The sequence below is a fragment of the Neodiprion fabricii genome, chromosome 4 (genome assembly GCF_021155785.1).
Source record: "Neodiprion fabricii isolate iyNeoFabr1 chromosome 4, iyNeoFabr1.1, whole genome shotgun sequence".
Taxonomy (NCBI): Eukaryota; Metazoa; Arthropoda; class Insecta; order Hymenoptera; family Diprionidae; genus Neodiprion; species Neodiprion fabricii.
This window is the reverse complement of record NC_060242.1, coordinates 31,007,705-31,025,959: the sequence shown is the minus strand read 5'-3', so window position 1 is coordinate 31,025,959 and position 18,255 is coordinate 31,007,705. Positions and strand designations below refer to the sequence as shown.

At 38.9% G+C, this 18,255-nt stretch overlaps 3 protein-coding genes and 1 long non-coding RNA gene across 16 annotated transcripts in view; 2 read left to right on the top strand and 2 right to left on the bottom strand.

The window, feature by feature from the left end:
• The window catches only part of LOC124180454 (HEAT repeat-containing protein 5B), a 75,765-nt gene extending 69,626 nt beyond the window's left edge, over positions 1 to 6,139 (top strand). For 10 of the 12 annotated variants that reach the window (XM_046565980.1, XM_046565981.1, XM_046565978.1 and 7 more), the window contains 10 exons: positions 2,180 to 2,431; positions 2,517 to 2,679; positions 2,820 to 2,935; positions 3,018 to 3,302; positions 3,514 to 3,750; positions 3,833 to 3,984; positions 4,061 to 4,274; positions 4,354 to 4,368; positions 4,496 to 4,641; positions 4,719 to 6,139. In XM_046565980.1, coding sequence (XP_046421936.1) covers positions 2,180 to 2,431; positions 2,517 to 2,679; positions 2,820 to 2,935; positions 3,018 to 3,302; positions 3,514 to 3,750; positions 3,833 to 3,984; positions 4,061 to 4,274; positions 4,354 to 4,368; positions 4,496 to 4,641; positions 4,719 to 4,901 — 1,763 coding nt within the window. In that variant the 3' untranslated portion in view covers positions 4,902 to 6,139. The remainder of the gene's footprint in view (positions 1 to 2,179; positions 2,432 to 2,516; positions 2,680 to 2,819; positions 2,936 to 3,017; positions 3,303 to 3,513; positions 3,751 to 3,832; positions 3,985 to 4,060; positions 4,275 to 4,353; positions 4,369 to 4,495; positions 4,642 to 4,718) is intronic. The other 2 variants (XM_046565976.1, XM_046565985.1) reach the window with 1 other exon arrangement.
• On the bottom strand, positions 3 to 1,934 carry LOC124180458 (splicing factor 3A subunit 3). Its single transcript, XM_046565991.1, has one exon. The coding sequence runs from the start codon at positions 1,838 to 1,840 to the stop codon at positions 338 to 340; it is 1,503 nt and encodes a 500-aa protein (XP_046421947.1). The 5' UTR covers positions 1,841 to 1,934; the 3' UTR covers positions 3 to 337.
• LOC124180459 lies at positions 3,132 to 7,377 on the bottom strand. The gene is made up of 3 exons (XR_006870262.1): positions 6,616 to 7,377; positions 3,796 to 4,024; positions 3,132 to 3,309 (listed from the first exon to the last, which is right to left on the bottom strand). It is a non-coding gene; the product is annotated as an uncharacterized LOC124180459 (long non-coding RNA).
• Positions 7,378 to 7,389: 12 nt separating this feature from the next.
• On the top strand, positions 7,390 to 17,290 carry LOC124180457 (major facilitator superfamily domain-containing protein 8). 2 transcript variants are annotated; one of them, XM_046565990.1, is made up of 9 exons: positions 7,390 to 8,885; positions 13,370 to 13,428; positions 14,073 to 14,316; positions 14,753 to 14,841; positions 15,018 to 15,237; positions 15,587 to 15,686; positions 15,820 to 15,954; positions 16,073 to 16,182; positions 16,288 to 17,290. In XM_046565990.1, exons 2-9 carry the CDS (start codon positions 13,384 to 13,386, stop codon positions 16,797 to 16,799), a joined length of 1,455 nt encoding a protein of 484 aa, XP_046421946.1. In that variant the 5' UTR covers positions 7,390 to 8,885; positions 13,370 to 13,383; the 3' UTR covers positions 16,800 to 17,290. The 2 variants fall into 2 exon arrangements, with proteins under 2 accessions (XP_046421946.1, XP_046421945.1); XM_046565989.1 differs by having other exon boundaries at positions 13,370 to 13,514.
• Positions 17,291 to 18,255: the final 965 nt, after the last annotated feature.

Here is an 18,255-nt window from a genome sequence, read left to right as displayed (position 1 = left end):
TTATTTATAAATACATTTTTATTAGATCCTTTATAGTTCATCTTCTCTTACAAATATGGTCACAAGATCCATTTGAGAATTGGTGAATATGTAGTTGAATTTGTTACAGCATAATATTTCATCTATATTATACCTCGTTCGTTTGAGGATAATATATTTAAATACACATTAGAATTTATAAAATTATTAATTCTAGACACGAATCTCTTCTTTAGCTTCGTGTTTAAACATGTGTTTGATTAGTATAACAGAATCATGCATACAAGAATATGGAATGAAACAGATGAAGCCCGCGCGATACATGCTGTACAAATTATTACATTAATTGCGTTCAAATTCAAAGTAGTCCCTGGCGTTTCAAATCCTCGTAAGTTTTCCGATTCACAACATTTCCTAGAGAGTCTTCAAACTCCTCTTCTTGTTCCGGCTGCCAACGTTCCGACTGTTTTTGTGCTTTGAGTTTTTCCCACAGAGCTAGAGCGTCCTCGATCTGTGTGACGTTGGCAAAATGCGCTGTATTTGGTATCCCCAAACATCTCATACCGTGAGCGTGTCTCCACTCTGCAAAATGCCTTTGGAAGGCTTTGGGTCCCTTGTACGTAAAGTTTCCGCAAATTTCGCAGTTGTAGCTGATGTTGAGACCGTGAAGTTTGTACAACCAGTATGGTATAGGCTTGCCATCCCAACCGAGGGGTAGATTTTTCGGATTATACGGAACTTCATTGTCATCTTCTTCTTCCGACTCGCTGGCACTAGCATCTGCATCGGAATCACCTCTCTCACCCTCCGTTCTCGCCTGTTTTCTTTGAACATTTTCTTTGGTGGCGACACGCTGACTAGATACCAGCTCGGCAAGCCTATACACCTGGGCCTCGAGCATTGCGATCTCCTTCTGCTTTTCCACGTCTCTTCCTTTGCCTGGTTTTCCCGGTTTGTTTTTGGTCAGCAGACTCGGATCTAGAGAGGCTTGTCCCTTAGTGCTAAACAACCTCTGCGCTCTCTCTTCCAAAGTTCCACCGCACTTAAGACCCAACGCCAGTAAGGCTGATTTTAATCTGTCCAGACCTAGCGAGGCGAGTTCTTCCCAAGAGGAAAAGGCGGAGAGCTCTAAGTGCGCCCCAACGTTAGTTAGAGCACTTCCGGTCTCCTTTGGCCACCCTGGAAAGCTGCTGTTTTCCCAGTGTACCACAAATTCTCTATTGGCTGTTTCAATTTCAGCATTGAGATCAAGGAGCGGACGAACCCTAGTCAGGTATTCGGTCAAGTACTCCAGGAGCGCCTCGACGTATCTGCGGTATTCTGCGTTCTTACGCTCTCTTGGAATGTCAAATAAATGATCGAAAGTCGACAGATAGGTTATGTAATCGACCTTTTCAATACCTTTCAGGTTTATATACTTTTCGTAGCACTCGTGAAGATCGAGGTATTTCCCGTAGCCCTCTTCGTCGGTAAATTCGACGAGATTTGCGAGTTCCTCTGTTGGATTTTCTCGCATTTTAGCCAACTCCTCGAACTCTACCGACATCGGGACGCTTATCTCGTTCGGATGCCGCCGATAGAATTCCTTGATGGACTTGAGTCGCGAATAAAATTCGGAGAACTCGTTCGGTCCCGACAAAGCCTGGACCTCGTCCTTTCGTTGGCCATCGTTATCCTCGTAGAGATCCTGCAAATGCGCTGTGCTGTCCATGTGTTGGTCTAATAGCATTTTCAGCCGATGTTCTGAATTTATCGTTTCTCTATGCCCCGGCTTCTTGTGCAACATTTCTTTGACCATTGCGTCCATGAGACGCTCCCGTTCTTCATGATAGCGACGCTGTTGCTCTAAAATTGTTTCCATCCTATTTTTTTCTTCACTAATGTGCACTCGAATGTACTCTATACTACTTCACACGTAAACGTACTATTGATTACTGTGTCCGCCATTTGCAAAATACAAACTTGGCTCCCTTGGCTCATACGGCTCCAGATTGTAGCGCCGTGGCTAACAATGAGACCAAGTAAATCACTCAGGCTGTACGTCAGACTCTGACGGTATTGTAGTTTTCAACCGATGATTGAATATTGAATACATTCAGGTTTCCTTTTTCATTTTATTTTCAAAAGTGGATTATAGAGTCTTTTGATGGAGAAAAAAGAAAGAGTAGAAGATACCAAGGGTGCAACTTATTTGTTTCAGAATTTTCAAGTCAGCTTCCTCACGATGGAGGAGCTTTTTACACAACTGATACAATGGAATCAGCTCGTCCTTATTACCTTGAGTCTTGGGCTCCAATACTTCATGCAGCAACACTGTGGCTGAATGCTCGAGGCTTCGAATCTCCAGAACCTGCCAATGTCGATACTAATACGAAGAATAAACTTGGCCGTAATAATAATAATGACTCTACCAATACAGAATCTAATGTCGAACGATTCCATTTATTGTTTGGTAAGATTTTTTCTGCATACCTCACAATGAAAAATCTCATTTTACAAATTATTGCATTGAACATTCTTCCATATTGCGCTTCAAGGTATATGCATGGAAGCTTTGTGCAGTCCTCGATCTTCGGAGTCTACCCAAAGTGTAGAGACATGTCTGAGTGCTCTCTACACCTTACTTGATTCTATATGGGCACGCAACGTACTTATGGTTGATCGGTCCCTTCCTATTGAGCTTTGCAATGTTCTTCACAGGTAAGTTACAGAGCCAATACAAAATCTGAAAATTGCTAATTTTATTCGATGTATCAACAATTTTTAATTTCATTTTTCATTATCCTACGTTGCCTTTCACTGGTCAACAAAATTTTATTCATCTTATTCTAACTATACAGGTTGCTACTGACGCGAGAAAGCTATACCATTCAAATGATGGTAATGGAAGTACTGAAACAAGTAATGCGTGCTGCTCAAGAAGACCTTGCAGATCGGAAAAAATCGAAACTCAAGGGTTGTTCATGAAATTCGTTTTTATCAATGATTCAATACATTATTTATTTTATTACTAACGCGTAGAATTCGTTCACTTTCAGAACTTGTCCCTGCAAATCAAGAGTCTAAAGACACCACAGAAGTCGATGAACTGGGGGAAGGGCAGGAAACTGGTGACCTTATTCCAGGACAATCTTTAGTTTTTGCTGTACTAGAAGTTTGCTTGTGCTTACTCGTACGACAAATACCAGCGTTGAATCCCAGTCCAGGTGGTGCGACAACGGTGTTGTCTCATCGGGGATATACAGCATCGGAGGAATGTGGCAGGCTCATCGCTGCCACTCTGAATGTGATGGAAGGTCTTCCAAGGCTTTGTTCTCCACAAGGTTGGTCCTGAAATTACTTGATGTGTCGATGTATATCATCGAGAATTTATAATAAAAAGAATTCTCAACTATCACGTTAAGTTGATACTTGTTTGTAAAAACATATTGTAAATCATGCTGATAAGGTGCATATTTTGCTATCAAGCTTTAGTTCGGTTTATTTTAAGTTTTACATGTACGCGATGAATACTTAAACTGCATTGTCTCACAGGTGCCATTGCGATTCTACCCACGTTGTTATATTTAACAACTGGGGTAATTAGAGAGACTGCGATTCGCACAGATAACGATAATTCTGGGGTCGGACCTGGAGCACCTGTGCACGGGGCTCTGCATTGTCTCAAGAGTCTTATGACCAATAAATACGCAACTGATGCAAGAAGTGAACAACAGTGGAAAACTTTGCTTCAGAGTGCTCTTGCTAAAATAGTCGATCTTGCAAAAACAGGTAAGCCATATTAAATCTAAAATCATCGTTACTGCATGTACGTACCTCATTACGACGTACATTCATAATGATTGGATTGCAGGTTGTGATGAAACGAAAATGGATGAAGTTGCGATGATGTTAGGGATTGCAGTGTTTGTCCTCCACGCATCCCCTGAGGTTGTGAGTGCGCCGAACTTACAGTACCCTTGCATCAATCATTTTCGGCAGTGTCTTCAATCAGAAAATACTCTGGTGAGTACGAACTTTCGTTCTTGCCCGGTCGTCCTAGTACCTTATCATTGAATGAGAAAATGTATCTTTCTTAAAGGTTAAATTAAAGTGCATACAAACATTGAGAACAATCTTCATGCACTATGAACGCAGTGTCAGTACTCCCTACATCCACGCTCTCGCACCAAGGTTGGTGGAATATCTGTACAGTGAATCGAGCAAACAAGTATCAAACGAAACTCAGCTAACTCTTACATTAGAAAGCATAGCAACGATTGAAGCACTCATATCATTAGCTGAACCTGCTAATCGTGAGTAAATAATAAATTGTAACTGCTTTCACAATTATGGTTCTTTGTATTGATAAATTAAATTTTGCATGCAAACCAGGAGATCTTATGCAAGGTAGGTGACGATTTCCAGGGTGTTCTTTCTATCAGTTATTTTCAATAATATCCGCACCAACCAACTACATGGTATTATGTCATTGGATATAGAAAAAATATAATTGGGAACTTTTTTCAATTTTCAGGTATTCAAATGCTTACTCTGCTGGTGCCTATTCTGATAAATTATCTACTGGAAGGTGATGCCTTGCGCCATGGATCCAAATTCCAAATCACTCTCCATCAACAGAGTTTTCAATGGCTGAATAAAATAGGACCAAAGTACCCTCAGGTTTGATACTTATAATTTTTCTGCAATGAATTGTACGAATATTGCATAGTCCACATAAAATATTGCATATTGTGCAGGAATTTAAGACGTTGATGGCACAATCTACAGAGTTGAAAACAAAGCTCGAAAACGCGGTGAAATCCAGCCACCAGCAGCAGGTTCAAAAGCAATCAAGATTATCGGAGCCAGTGAAACAAGCAATTAAACTCAACACTGCCCCTTCAATTAAATTAAAAACAGATTTTTCTAACTTCAACTAAATAGTTGTAGAAACAGAACTAAGTATGTCATTCTTAGTAGAACACTATACCATAACATTTATGTTGCTATGTTAACAAATTGTGTATAATACTTTTTCTCATCAAATTGCTTACGGTCTAACATTCCATCAGAGTTCAGATAACAATAAGTAAGTATCAGACAATTAATTTTTATTATTTGTTATCTGATAAACCATGCATAATTATCTGTCTAAAATTTTACGTTCGCTGCGACATGGATGACCGATGATTCGCACCCCGTACATACAGTAAAAAACTCGTAGCATCGAACATTTTAGAAGTGATATTCAGTTTTTTCGTTTAGTTGCATATTTATCAACAATTGATCCTCGCGGCGTACTGCTTGTATACTAATTTAACAGTTATTAATTTACTGAAGAATTTTCGAGCGTAAAATATGATTCATTAGACCGCAAATTATTTGATGAAACGATTGAAAACAAAGGGAATGCTCAGTGACCACAATAAAGAGTTATTTTTATATTATGTCATTTTAGGTCAAGATTGGAAGAACGATATGAAATAGTCATGTAATATTTCTTAATTATAACGTATATTTTGACGTATGCTTTAAGTCGATCAGATACAGATACATACACGGATAATATCTTTGAATTGTCGTCTTTGTTGCGTCATTTCCTTTAATCTAACGCATCAAACGCTATTCACTAAAGTATGATCGAAATTAGGTCTAATCGTTGAAAAACAGTTGTCGACAATCCAAAAACAGCATTTAATTTGTAATAAACAATCAGAATTAACATCATTCGCGAAGTCTTATGAAAGTTCTGTTGGCATACCATTAGAATATGTTTATCAATGATATTGATTTACGGGAAATTATTTGTTAGTTCAGACGTTCATCCACTCCCCATTTATCTGTAGAAATATTTATGAACAGATTTGCCAAGAAAAAAAGAATAAGAACAAAACGAATGGTCCACATAGTGGCGTATAAATTGTAGTCCTTCATACTTCGCATAAACTTGTATACCGAACATAATACACACACACAGCAACAACCGTCATACACATCTAGCGAGTGAATAAAGTAGCTGTGATTATATATATTATATAAATTCGTATAGAAGTCCAAGTGATGATAGTATTACTACGTGTAACGGCGTGAAATCTCGTCAAAGTGAATCATGTTGTAATTTTACTAAAATGTATAGGAATTCGAGAAAAACAAAAACAAATATATATTAAATCTATAATAGCATTTTTATAATTTGATTTTTGTTTTATAAAATCACGTAGTCCTTGATATAATGTTTAGTGGTATAATCTTATTTTAATTTAGTTCCGCATTGTATTTCAGTTCCTAAACCGTGATTGAGAAATCTGATAAAATATTATTGGATACCTAATTCAACCGATGATAGAAATTACATTTTCATGTCTTCTTGATCTGCCACTGTACTTTTGTTAGTATTCTGAATTCTACAATATCGCATCCGTGCGATCTACCGATAACTATAGCATGATACGAAATCTCAAATTTTCGCTTTGAACTGAAAAAATCCATTATCACACCATTATTCTTGAACTCGGTAATTAGTATAGATAAAGCGTTTGCGAAATAACGCGCTTTGACTTTAGTCAACGTAGTGCGCCTAATTGTATGTAACTTCTAGTTCGTATCTTAGATTTTAATTTAGCGCTGCCCTGGTGATAATTTCGTAAACCATACTTGCCGCAAATATATGGGCGAGAGTCATTACGAATTCCACGTGTAGTCTGTTGGTAGTTCACACCGACTAAATTGAATCTGTGACGCTTTGTTATTGTTCCAGTATCTCTGATAGCGAACTTGATGCGCACAAAAGTGCCCCTTGAGTATTTTTAATCGATTTTTCCCACCAGAAACGGAGGAATGTTGATTGAACATAAAATGTAGCTTATTGGTGGAACTGTAATTTTCACATCACGTTGACACCGTAACAGCATTTTAATCTAATTTACGCGGAAGTTCTATCAACGTCACAATTATGATGATGAAATATATCTGGCCGGAGTCTGCGAGGGGAGATTAATGAATTATCGCAAGAAATGTGTCTGAATTACATAATCGTTTCTCTTCGCAGATAAGAGATAAATTGTAGCAATTTCACTTCCAAAGATATTTTGCTACGAAAATATCGAAATGCAGTACTCATTTATTATTCACGTTAGACTGTTTCGCCGTATATTAATAAAAACCTTTCCAACAGATGCATCCTTCAACAAATCCAGATTTTCCGTCGTTTGCGACTGGATGAATTGATATCCTGTCCCGACAAAAAATCCGAGACTCCGTTTAATGAGAGTGGATTTTAGGCGGCGACAGTACCACCCGATTCTACCAACGCATCGCGTACGGCCCTGACTCATCGGAGAACGGCAACAGGTATAAGCTGTAGGCTTGCTCGTGGCCATACCCTGCACGGATAGTGGGACACGTACTGATGCCGAACAAGTGTGTTCAACACTCGAGAGAAGTCTCGGGCCACAGTCAGTCGCTAGAGAAGTCAGCGGAGTCAGTAGTGAGGCAACTCCGCAGCCGTGGCGTAGTTCATCAGGCACATCTCGGGTGCAGCGATAGAATTATTTCCGACCCTTTTCGCCGTTATCAATGTTTGTCTGTTCTAATCACTGACGACGCTCTCAGACCTCGTGCCTCCGAAGCTGCAGTACCGCGTATCATGAGTGAACTCTGATCATCGCAACCGTCCCTAATAATAGCCGCCGATGCGTCTGTGGAGCGCCTGCTGCATTGGCCCGCCGACAACCTGAGCGCAGAGGCACCTGTCGAACCAAGTGTATCGGTGTTTGGTAATTCCCGTGACAGACCATGTGAGGATTTATGCTGTTTTCAGGGAGATCTTTGCGCGCTCCATTCTCCCGTAGCGAAGACGGTGAGCGGAATTTGACGGAGGTCAACTTCTGTGCGGGCAAGGTGAAGAGACTGAGGAATCCGAAGGTGACTGGTTCGGGATTGACGTACCTTACGAGGCTGAGAAAATAATTAAAATTTACACAATGTGTAATCTATGGTGAACGTTTATATCTATGCGTCGTGCAATGACGACGTTTTTTTGCTGCGGTCAACGCGTGCTGACGGTTATTCAGTTATAATCAGTTATAGACAGTTGTAATCAGTTGATGTATTACACGGATGTCATGGTTGAAAACTGACACGTGATGCCTCTGCCCTCTTCTCCGAATCCTTTAACATCGTCATAATTCATTCGCATATTCCGATATGGACATTGGATAATGTATCAATAACTGGGTGTGTTTGAATCGATGAGATTGATCGGCACGATCACGATCCATCACTGCTTCAGCTGAAGAAATCGAAACGATTTTTTGTATAAATGACGGGATGATCTGGCAGTTGATAAATTAATTCTTGATGCACCGAAGAGGACGCTTTATAAATTCAGCAGCTCTTCTGCTGGCAAAGAATGTTGAACAGTTTCTAATTATTCGCCAACTTGGAAAAAGTCTTTCGCATATGAGACTGACCACGAAAAGTTCCAGCGAGGGAAATGATGCATGGTGTAAACACTATAGTTATTATCCGCGGTAATTAATTATCGTTGCTGCGATAAACGATCTGCTGGTGAAATAACGAGTAATGCATTTGACTTGCCTGCAGTTATTGGTGAATAGACAAAAGACTGGACAGATTTGGCGACTCAGTTTTACTCGCTGAAAATCAGGAAGTTGGATAGATATCGTTGTTTTCAGGCTGCATACCTGACATAATCAACCGTTATTAAAATGAAAAACTAATAATATAGATACATTACACCGAGACGCTGGCCAGCCCAAGTTAATGGCGCGATTTTTCTAGCTATTTAGAAACTCCTGTTTCTAAACTTGGTTGAGGATTACCCTCGTATATTACCACAGCCAAGTTAAGCCAAGGCAGTAGGTAAACGAAATGGATTGGTACAGGAAATTGCGTCGAAGACGGTAAGATCATATTTTATTCGTTTTTACGTTCATGTAATTTTAAGGGGAAAATCCTGTTGTAAGATACTAAAACAGAGGGAATGTTTAGAATGTTTTTCGAAGAGTCAAAGAAAGGAGTTTTCATAAATATCTTATAAGTTATTTAACGACATTTTTACTTAAAAGAAACACTTTTTTCAATCGAAATATTTGGTAAATATGAAGCAACAGCAGCAGTTTGCGCCCAGCATTCCGCCTCTAATTCTTCACTGAAACAAAAGACGCAAGTTTTTTTGCATTTGTTGAAAAATTTCGTGATTGGTAGACCTCATCAACGAATTTACCTTGTAAAATCATGCAACGAGTTTTTGTAACAGTTTACTAGCTACTTGTGAAATTAATTTTTCTTTCGTTTTGACCTAATCATACATTACGATTTTCCTTTAAGTAGTGGTATAAATTTAGCGTGTGGTGATAATTTCTATTAACTGCATCCCAGTGTTGAATCATGTTCGTTAAGCGATAATCGCGACGGAGCATGCCAACGATAACAAATTTAATGCACGTGTCAGGCCAAAGTGCAATTTTTCGTTATTCATAGTACAGAGTCTGTTGCAAGTGAACGAACTTAAACGTCACGAGTAAAACACATCTCATCATGTGTGTAGTATAAAAATATATGTGCTGTTGTCTTGCCATATATATATATATATATATATATATATATATATATATATATATAAATATTAATATTTATATATATATATATATATATAAATATTAATATTTGAATGTATGACTTGATTTTTGTTTACACTATTCAGTATGTTCGAGTCGATTTAGTCCTTGAAATAAATTTTATATCGTAAACGGTTTCACCCACAATGTGAGTGATTTAAACAATTTACTGAAAAGCACTCGAAATTGTTGATTGACCATTCGACCATTGTCTCGGATACATGGAACCGGCAAGTGCAACCATCCTTAGCATTCCATTCACTTTGAGTATCGACACCAACTTTCCTTTTTCCCTGACAAGCACGCCTTCTAAATTTGATCTATTTCCTGACTTGGATGGCGCACGTTGCGTGGCTTGGCATTGCGCCCAGTACAGACTCAAGCCCACATCTTCGCACACATACACTATACTATTCGTGTATACAATATTAGAACAACGTATCGTTGGAACAACGACAGTCGCTTACTGTTAGTAATTAGATCATTTGGGTAATTTCAAACAGGTGTCAATAAAATTCCCGTTCCATATGAACCGGAGTACACAGTAGGTACTCCATCATCTATGATAGGTAACCCTGAAGCATTTTACGAAACGATCAAGCATTACATACGAAATATTATACTTTGTGTTATCTCAACTCTGCCGTGAAACTTAAGCCAGAGTGTTGCTTTGTTCGAGAGTTGCTCAGGGGAGAAGCACGTTTTTTCACGATATGACGAAGTGTTATCGATGAAGTAGATTAAAATACCATGGTATACATCATATCCATTTGCTTTCCGTTGTGCGAGATATCACGGAAAATGTACGTATTAGGTACAGTTACACAATCAACTCGAACAAGGCAAGCTCTGTGTGATTTTTTTCATTGCGTGGTTAGAGTTACACTATATTGACAATCTTATTGTGTGACAGTTTCTTCATTTTGAAAAATGCCATATCCAACTATAAATTATACTTTCAAACGTGCTGTGAGTGGAAACTGAAAGAAAAATCAAACATTTAAGGCTTGTGCGCAACTTGAACCGGTTTTCTATTTCACCACTCTCACATAGAAGGCCGAGCCTGAGGTTCACGCGATCCTCGCTTCATTCATTCAAGTGGCAATGGGAGCCTCTGATACGAAAACGTAATTACTTTCTTACGAATCAAAGTTCGAAAAAACATTATATATTTTATTATATATTTTACGTATCGATATTCACGTATACCTATGAAAACAGAGATGAATATCGTTACAAGCGTTTAAAGTGTTCGTGACGGAATTACAATGCACCGCATTCAAACAGCTTTTTCATACTGGTTGTGAATAACATTTTTAGATCTTGATAAGTTTGCACTCGCATGGCTGGCATCAATGTTTGCGCATTTCAACGCGCGTGGCTGACGATAAGTTATGTAGGTATGCATAACAACGAATGCAAAACATACGTCCACGCTCTAGAACCAATGCCCGCAATCTTCTATACCATCAAATACAAATTTTTATCAACCACCATTGGTTTCAATTGCCTTTGTCGGTCATGCATCACAACTGAAATAAACTGAATTTCGCGTATCATGAGTACCTACAAATTGCAAGAATCGTAACGTAATAAACCCACTGGTTTACACAGATTCGGCAGGAGAATTTTGTGATGGCCTGATTCCCTCTATAAAGAATAGTATGTACATAAGATAAGTGTCCGTAAAAAGCTGATTATGAGTATATAATTGTGTCAACGACTTGTATCTCTACATAGGTTGCGAGAATACAATCATAGCAAGACTGTGAAAAGGAAATTCCGCGAGTGTTCACAAACGCGGTAAATACTACGGGCTTTCAATTCCCTTTCCCTCGTCTGGTGTCATAGTTCACGGAAATGAAAAAAAAAATATCTATCCATTTGTGTCAAGAAAAAATTACACGCTACCGTGAGAATGGTATAACTGAATCACGTAATACGCGATAAAAATGATTTGTAGGTAAGAAATCCATAGAAAATATCTCGTCAGAAAGAAGCTCCTGAGTATTCAATGACCTGTACGTGTTACTCCATATATTCTTATCCGCGGCTGACAGCCAATTATAAAAGTATCAGATGCGTAAAAACAACGGATCTCGCGCCAGTTTGTAGGTAAAAGCTACAGTGCGGTTTTTATGTTTATGACGAGGTTGCAAAAGTCTCGAGTCATTGCGCAAGATTATTCACAATAACAAAACAACAAAATATTTTATGAAACTTGGTAGCTTATTCAAGTGTAGATCTGAATTCTGAATTTGTACCTTGGATCATAAATGTTTCCAATAATACAGTAGGCATGGTAGGTAATATACCCTACTTCAATTAAATTAGGTATTCGCATCATATAATTTGCGTATGCCAGGTTGAAATATTGCGTAACAACGAATGCAGGCTGAACAATGGATGATAGTGCGATACCCACAGTGTATGCATAAATGCACGCGCATACTGATTCTTGAGGGAACTTCGAATTACCGTATAGATTGATGTGGATTTTTTTCTGTAAGTGTAATATTTCGACAGATTACCGAAGCACGCAGTCTAGTAAGTTGAACTGAGAAACCGATTTTAAATTTGCCAAATTCTGGTTAATATTTTCATGCGCTGGTCTTTGACGGAAGAAGGAAATATTCTTACAACGGACTCATTTACAATGATCAACGAATAATATCTATTCCTCAATGCTTAGATACGATAAAAGACTTATCGCATCTGCAGTGATAAAAATAATTATATGTTTGTGACTACTGAAGAAGACTAGCGGTAACATTTAGGGCAAATGTTTTACATCGATACAATCGTTTATAGTCGCCTGGATAGGCTAAACAGCATATTTAAAAAAGTTATCCATATCTATAAACGAATATTGTTTGTATAGTATTTGTATCGACATGATACATGACATGTATATAGTAACAAGGCGGGCCCGTTTGGGTCAATGATCATCTCACGTTCTGAATTTATGTAATGTGAACGTATAGTTGTAGTCTCAGATCTATATAACTGGTCAACGATAAAACATGTCAATCGGCAATATGGAAACTAAACGAACGGCGCTAGCGACTTTAGTGTTGAGAGTGCGGAGAACTTCATAACCCGATCATTTGCGGCGCAGTGTGGAAATTCCACATTCCGAAAAGCTCGTTTCAAATTCACAATTTCGAAACGAAATCTATATAAACTGTTGAATAACCCTATATTTAATGACAATACACTTGTCATTCTAATTTCACTCTTACATAATAAAATTTCGAAGGAAGGCCGCTGAAATTTTAACTTAAACCAAACTGTCGGTCTTGAGATGACTGAAAACAAAATCAAATAAGAAAATGTTTCCACAGATTCTGAAATTTTGGTAGTATGTTTACTGAAAAAAATGTGAACCTTTTAATGGATCTTTTATGGAAGACTGTGTTCGCTACGAAAGGTTTCTTACTATCGCGATTTCGTACAAATCATGCAATTTCTTTGTTTTGGCGTTAAATGAAAATGTATCGGAGTAGTTTTGTTCAGAATTGCACATAGATTGGGGCTGTAATGCCCTTTTTTGTGTTCGAGATACGTGGAGTTGGATAATTCAAGATATACACGACGACGTTGAAATCGACCAGAGCACCCCCTTAAGTCGCTGGCTCTGTAAACGAATTTATCAATTTAAAAGAAATCCGGTGGGAAAGTCACGCAACTTATCCTGTAAAGAGATCGATGTTCTTCCACCCTCATCAATTCCGCAACTATTATTATTATTTTTTTTTATTCCGCAGTCGCGCAGCGCCCGATGATGATCTTGAGACCGCAACTGAGCGATGGGAACGTTGGAAAAGTATAAATGTCATTTACTTCACAATGTTCTTAATGTCGCTTGGCTTCAGCATCATTCTCACAGGAGTTTGGCCCTATTTAGACCAGGTACGTATTTCATGAATGTACGGTGAATTGCACGGTTATACATAAATATACATACTAGAGTAGTTCTTAGTATGGCCAATTTTTAATTATGATATGAATAAAAATACAAGATATTTCAAGAATGCATCAAACTAGCTCCGTTTCATTGCGATGATTGACACTAACCATAATTATCTACGCTTAACCTGCATGTATCTCTTCTGCAAAGCAATCATTACTTCACCTTGCTTATCTACAATATTATCGTCGCTTGCCAACTACACCGCACTTCACTGATGTTAGTTAGTGTTGAATATTTCCCAATGTTAATGCAGCCGGAGATGCAGCCAGTCAGCGTACAACACCGAACTTTCTACACGCATTCTTAGAGGACCGGATATTTTCTTATTGCCTTGGCCCATTATTATTCTTTCCTACGATTACATAAAGTGGTACCTTGAAGGGTATTCAAAGCAATATTCTTAGTTGTCTTCCTCATAATTGTAGTCTGCGTTCTTGGTATACTGTGGCGATGCACCATGTAAATTGTACATTGCAATTGAAAATATTCGTTTCCAGCTAGATCCTACGGCTGGAAAAGAGTTCATGGGGTACGTCGTGGCTGCAAATCCCTTGGGACAGATGTTATTCTCTCCCTTGGTCGGTTGGTGGGGCAACAAACGCGGGTCCGTCAGATTGCCACTCTTGATTACTCTGGCTGTTTTTACTCTGGCTTCCGCAGCCTACAGCGCACTTGAAATCATACCTGTCTACAAGAAGATCGCGATGCTCATCGCCAGGTTCTTTGTTGGCGTCAGTTCCGGTTAATAAAATTAATTATTAATCGCTAGTTATGAAATCCAACGACGGCGAATGCAGCAACAAAGAAATATATCATGTTTCTTTTTCTAATTTTCCTCGAGAAGCCCAACTTAAAGTTGGAGCATCGCTCTAGCAATGGTATCGATTCGTCATTTCTGATGCTTTTGCTCTTTTTATGTGATAATTAAAACTGTCACTGATTATCCATTTACAAGTATTATGTGACCGAAATAGCTACGAGCAAAGAAAAATGGGGCCTAAAAATTTGTAAACGATTTATTCTCCGTTATTTTCACTGAATATTTTTCATTTATTTTTAATTTTTGGACTACAAAGTCGGATCAGGAAGGCATTTGGTGTACAATTTAAATCTCTAATACAGACTTTATTATACTTTTAACTTTCATGCTCGTGCATAACCATATTCATGTTTTCAGCAAACATTGCAGTGGCGCGGTCTTACCTTTCAGCAGCTACGAAATTATCTGAGAGAACTCATGCCGTTTCTATGGTGTCTCTCGCTCAAGTATGTACAAATATGCCATAAAAAAATCAATTTACATTAGCATAACTCATTACGTATGAGTTACTGCATTCTCCAATGGTACACGTTTGTGAATGGCCAAGTTCTACGGCGTTCAATGTGAAATGGTATGTGGATCTATGTTCAATGATACTTAGTCACTTATTGCCACTTTTCAGGTGCTGGGATTTGTCGTTGGTCCCGGCCTGCAGGCTGCGGTAACACCATTAGGCGACAAAGGATTTTACCTTTTTGGTCTTCCTTTCAATATGTACACAATGGCCGGTTGGATCAACGTTCTGATGGGCGTTTTCAACTTCGTCCTCTTTCTTCCGTGGAATTTTAAGGAGCACCGAATCGCAACTCGGGAAGCTATGCAGACTCAGGGGAAAACATCAGGTGATACTGACCGTTGGAACGCGTATAATTTCGCTATAACTGGTCGGATTGAGAAATTGTAAAGAGAGCAAGTAAGAGGCGCGCATGACAAAGAATTTCGGCTAACGTTCGGTTCTTCTTCATTGTTATGTGTCACTGCAATTTCTTTATTCAGTTAACCATATGACACGCTTTTATCAATCGTTTCACGTGGGATACTGCAAACCTACTTACCTATTTACTCTTTGTAAATTGGTGTTATGATAATGCGTATAGCTTATAAGATAATTATGAACTCTCTTTAGAAAAAAAGACACTTCCCAAAGAGGAAAGTGAAGCTGATTGTGAGAAAAGTCTGATTCTGTTACAGAGGAAGAAACTTGGAAGGCGATGAAGCCAGATTACATTGCCTCTTGGACTTTGATTTGCGCGTTCTTTGTATTGGTCTTCAATTTTGTCCTCCTTGAAACGTGAGTAAAGTGGATATTGCCTAATCTGAGAACTTTTTTTTGATTCTGTACAAGTAACTTTCACCTTATACAACACAGTTTCGTACGAAGACTATAATGCATTAGTAAACCACAAACAACCTGCATGTTTCAGACTTGGAACTTCGCTGACGATGGATCAATTTGCTTGGTCAAAGACTGATGCCTTGTACTACATGGGTCTTTTAATGAGCGTCGGTGCCGTAGTAGCCTGCATCACTTTCGTCTTAATTGGTCCGCTGTGTAAAAGGTGAATTGAAAGTCCATGCTCTTCTTACAATTGGATGGATTTTAGAAACAATTAGACCGTTAAAACTTTTTCGCACCTAACTTCTACAAGTCGTTCACGTATCCAATTTTCCCCTCAGATTTTCCGAGAGGAAGATCATGCTCTGGGGTGGTTTCTTTTTAATGATCGTCGGAAGAATACTGTGCATTCCATGGGGTCCGAATCCTCCGGTGATCGCCGAGTACGGTCGTGAGTAGTTATTTATTATCATACTATGTACGAACCGTTTTTAGCATAATTTCAATACGGTGTGTTAAACAAACGACAGTAAGAAAATGTAATGAATGTTTAAAGCTTTCGGCAACGAGACAAAAGATGCCAACGGAACAGACATCCTCGGCTGTCCAAGCACCCAGGAATGGTGTCGGTATACGCCTCAAATGACCGTGACACAGTTTCTCCTCGGCTACGGATTGACGACCATCGGATATCCATTGGGCGTGACACTGATCCAGACGATATTTAGTAAAATACTTGGTCCCCGTCCTCAGGGAGTCTGGATGGGCCTCATGACAGGAGCCGGGTGTGCATCTCGTGTGATGGGTCCAGTGTTCGTGGGACTTATTTACACGCGGTATGGGACTTACCAAACTTTCGGGGTTACCGGTATGACGCTGGTGGTAGCTATGATTTCGATTCAAATTGTGAACAAGCGTTTAATACCACCCGATGCTGCTGATGCAACTTTAAGAGGCGTTGGTGAAATCGTCGATGGCAAAAAAGAGTTCGAGCTTCCCCTCGTCTATCAGCCCTTGAATACAGATCGAAAAGAAGGGGAGGCACAAGGTCTGAATGGAACGTCGTGATTAAAGTCTATATGTCGGACAGCGTTATGTACATACATTCGTAATATTGTAGCAGCAATGACTGCTGCGTTGACTCCGGTTACCCGTTAATCGAATTTTACCGTAAAATTTCAAATAAAACGGAGGCCACAGTGTCATTTGTTTGTTTGGGCTTTGACGGCCACTGCATTGGCACGAGCTCAGGTCAATATACAAATACATAGGTATATCAAAATATTTTACTGCTAATGTACAGTGATAGATGTATGGATTGTTGAATATGTTTTGTGTACTCTAAACTTTATACATATTAAATTGATATATATATTTGTTGGGTTAAAGACTGTGTAACGATGACTTTGTTAAGACTACTCATATGTGTACCGCGACGAACTTTGTTTGTACCCCATTTATACAATATTATAATGCATAATAGTGGGTAGCGTATGTTGTGTATATTAATCATATAAGAGTTCCGAACTTCTGTTACAACATAAAACCTTACTATGAAACTTGAAGTCGTACTGTATCACAAGCCACAGAACGTGTTAAATCTCTTTTTCATTTGAAGGTGTCACTACTGTGCACGAACTGTGGGATTTTGTGCACACATTTTAATGGTCATTTGGCACCTGGGTTATGCTAAACACCAAGAAAAATGTCTGAAGCCACTGAACGAAATACATAGAAAACATTTTTGTAATATTTGACACGTCCGATAAAGCGTCCGTTTCCGACGAACTTTGATTAACTATATCTTACAACGCACATACGTTCATACGTTAGAATACATATATATATTTTTTGTTGCGTTGTACTCGGTTAGTACCATACACTGCTGTATAATTCATTTGTCTATATCACGAGCCCAGTTTGGAACAAGGTTCTTTATAGTGAACAAGGAAGTCGAATGCACATGCGTTGACCAATGCAGATTCTACACGAGTCAACGCAGCCTACTGCACATCACGAACTGCCGCCAACCTATTTGACGAAATGGTTTCTATCCACTTGCGTGACGCCCGTTAACGAGCTAGGACATCTCGTTCCATCGTTTCCAACATTAGGTTGGCAACAGAACGTGGCATACGCTGGGCTGCTTAAGGTGGTTCTTCCGATAATCGACTGACTTACGAGAGTATCCAAGTTTTGGTGTATTGTTCACAAAGTGAAACAGTTTATGGTCTGAAAATTGGGGGTCAGTTATCGGGCAAATAACAGAAATGAATGATGTTGAAAACCGATGAGTATGAACTGTTTAACAGGGGGGTTACGGCCGACCTATCATTGTCAAAATTGCAGTTGAATGTTTCTTACTTTTAACGAGTTACGGCTTACACAAAAATGGACGTGTACGAAGTTTGGAATATCAGAATTCTATAGGTGACAAAAAAACGAGAGTTTTCGGAAAGTCTGAAGAAATATTTCACAATATAGCAACGGGAATGTACACCGAACGCGTTTGCTCGTAGACGCG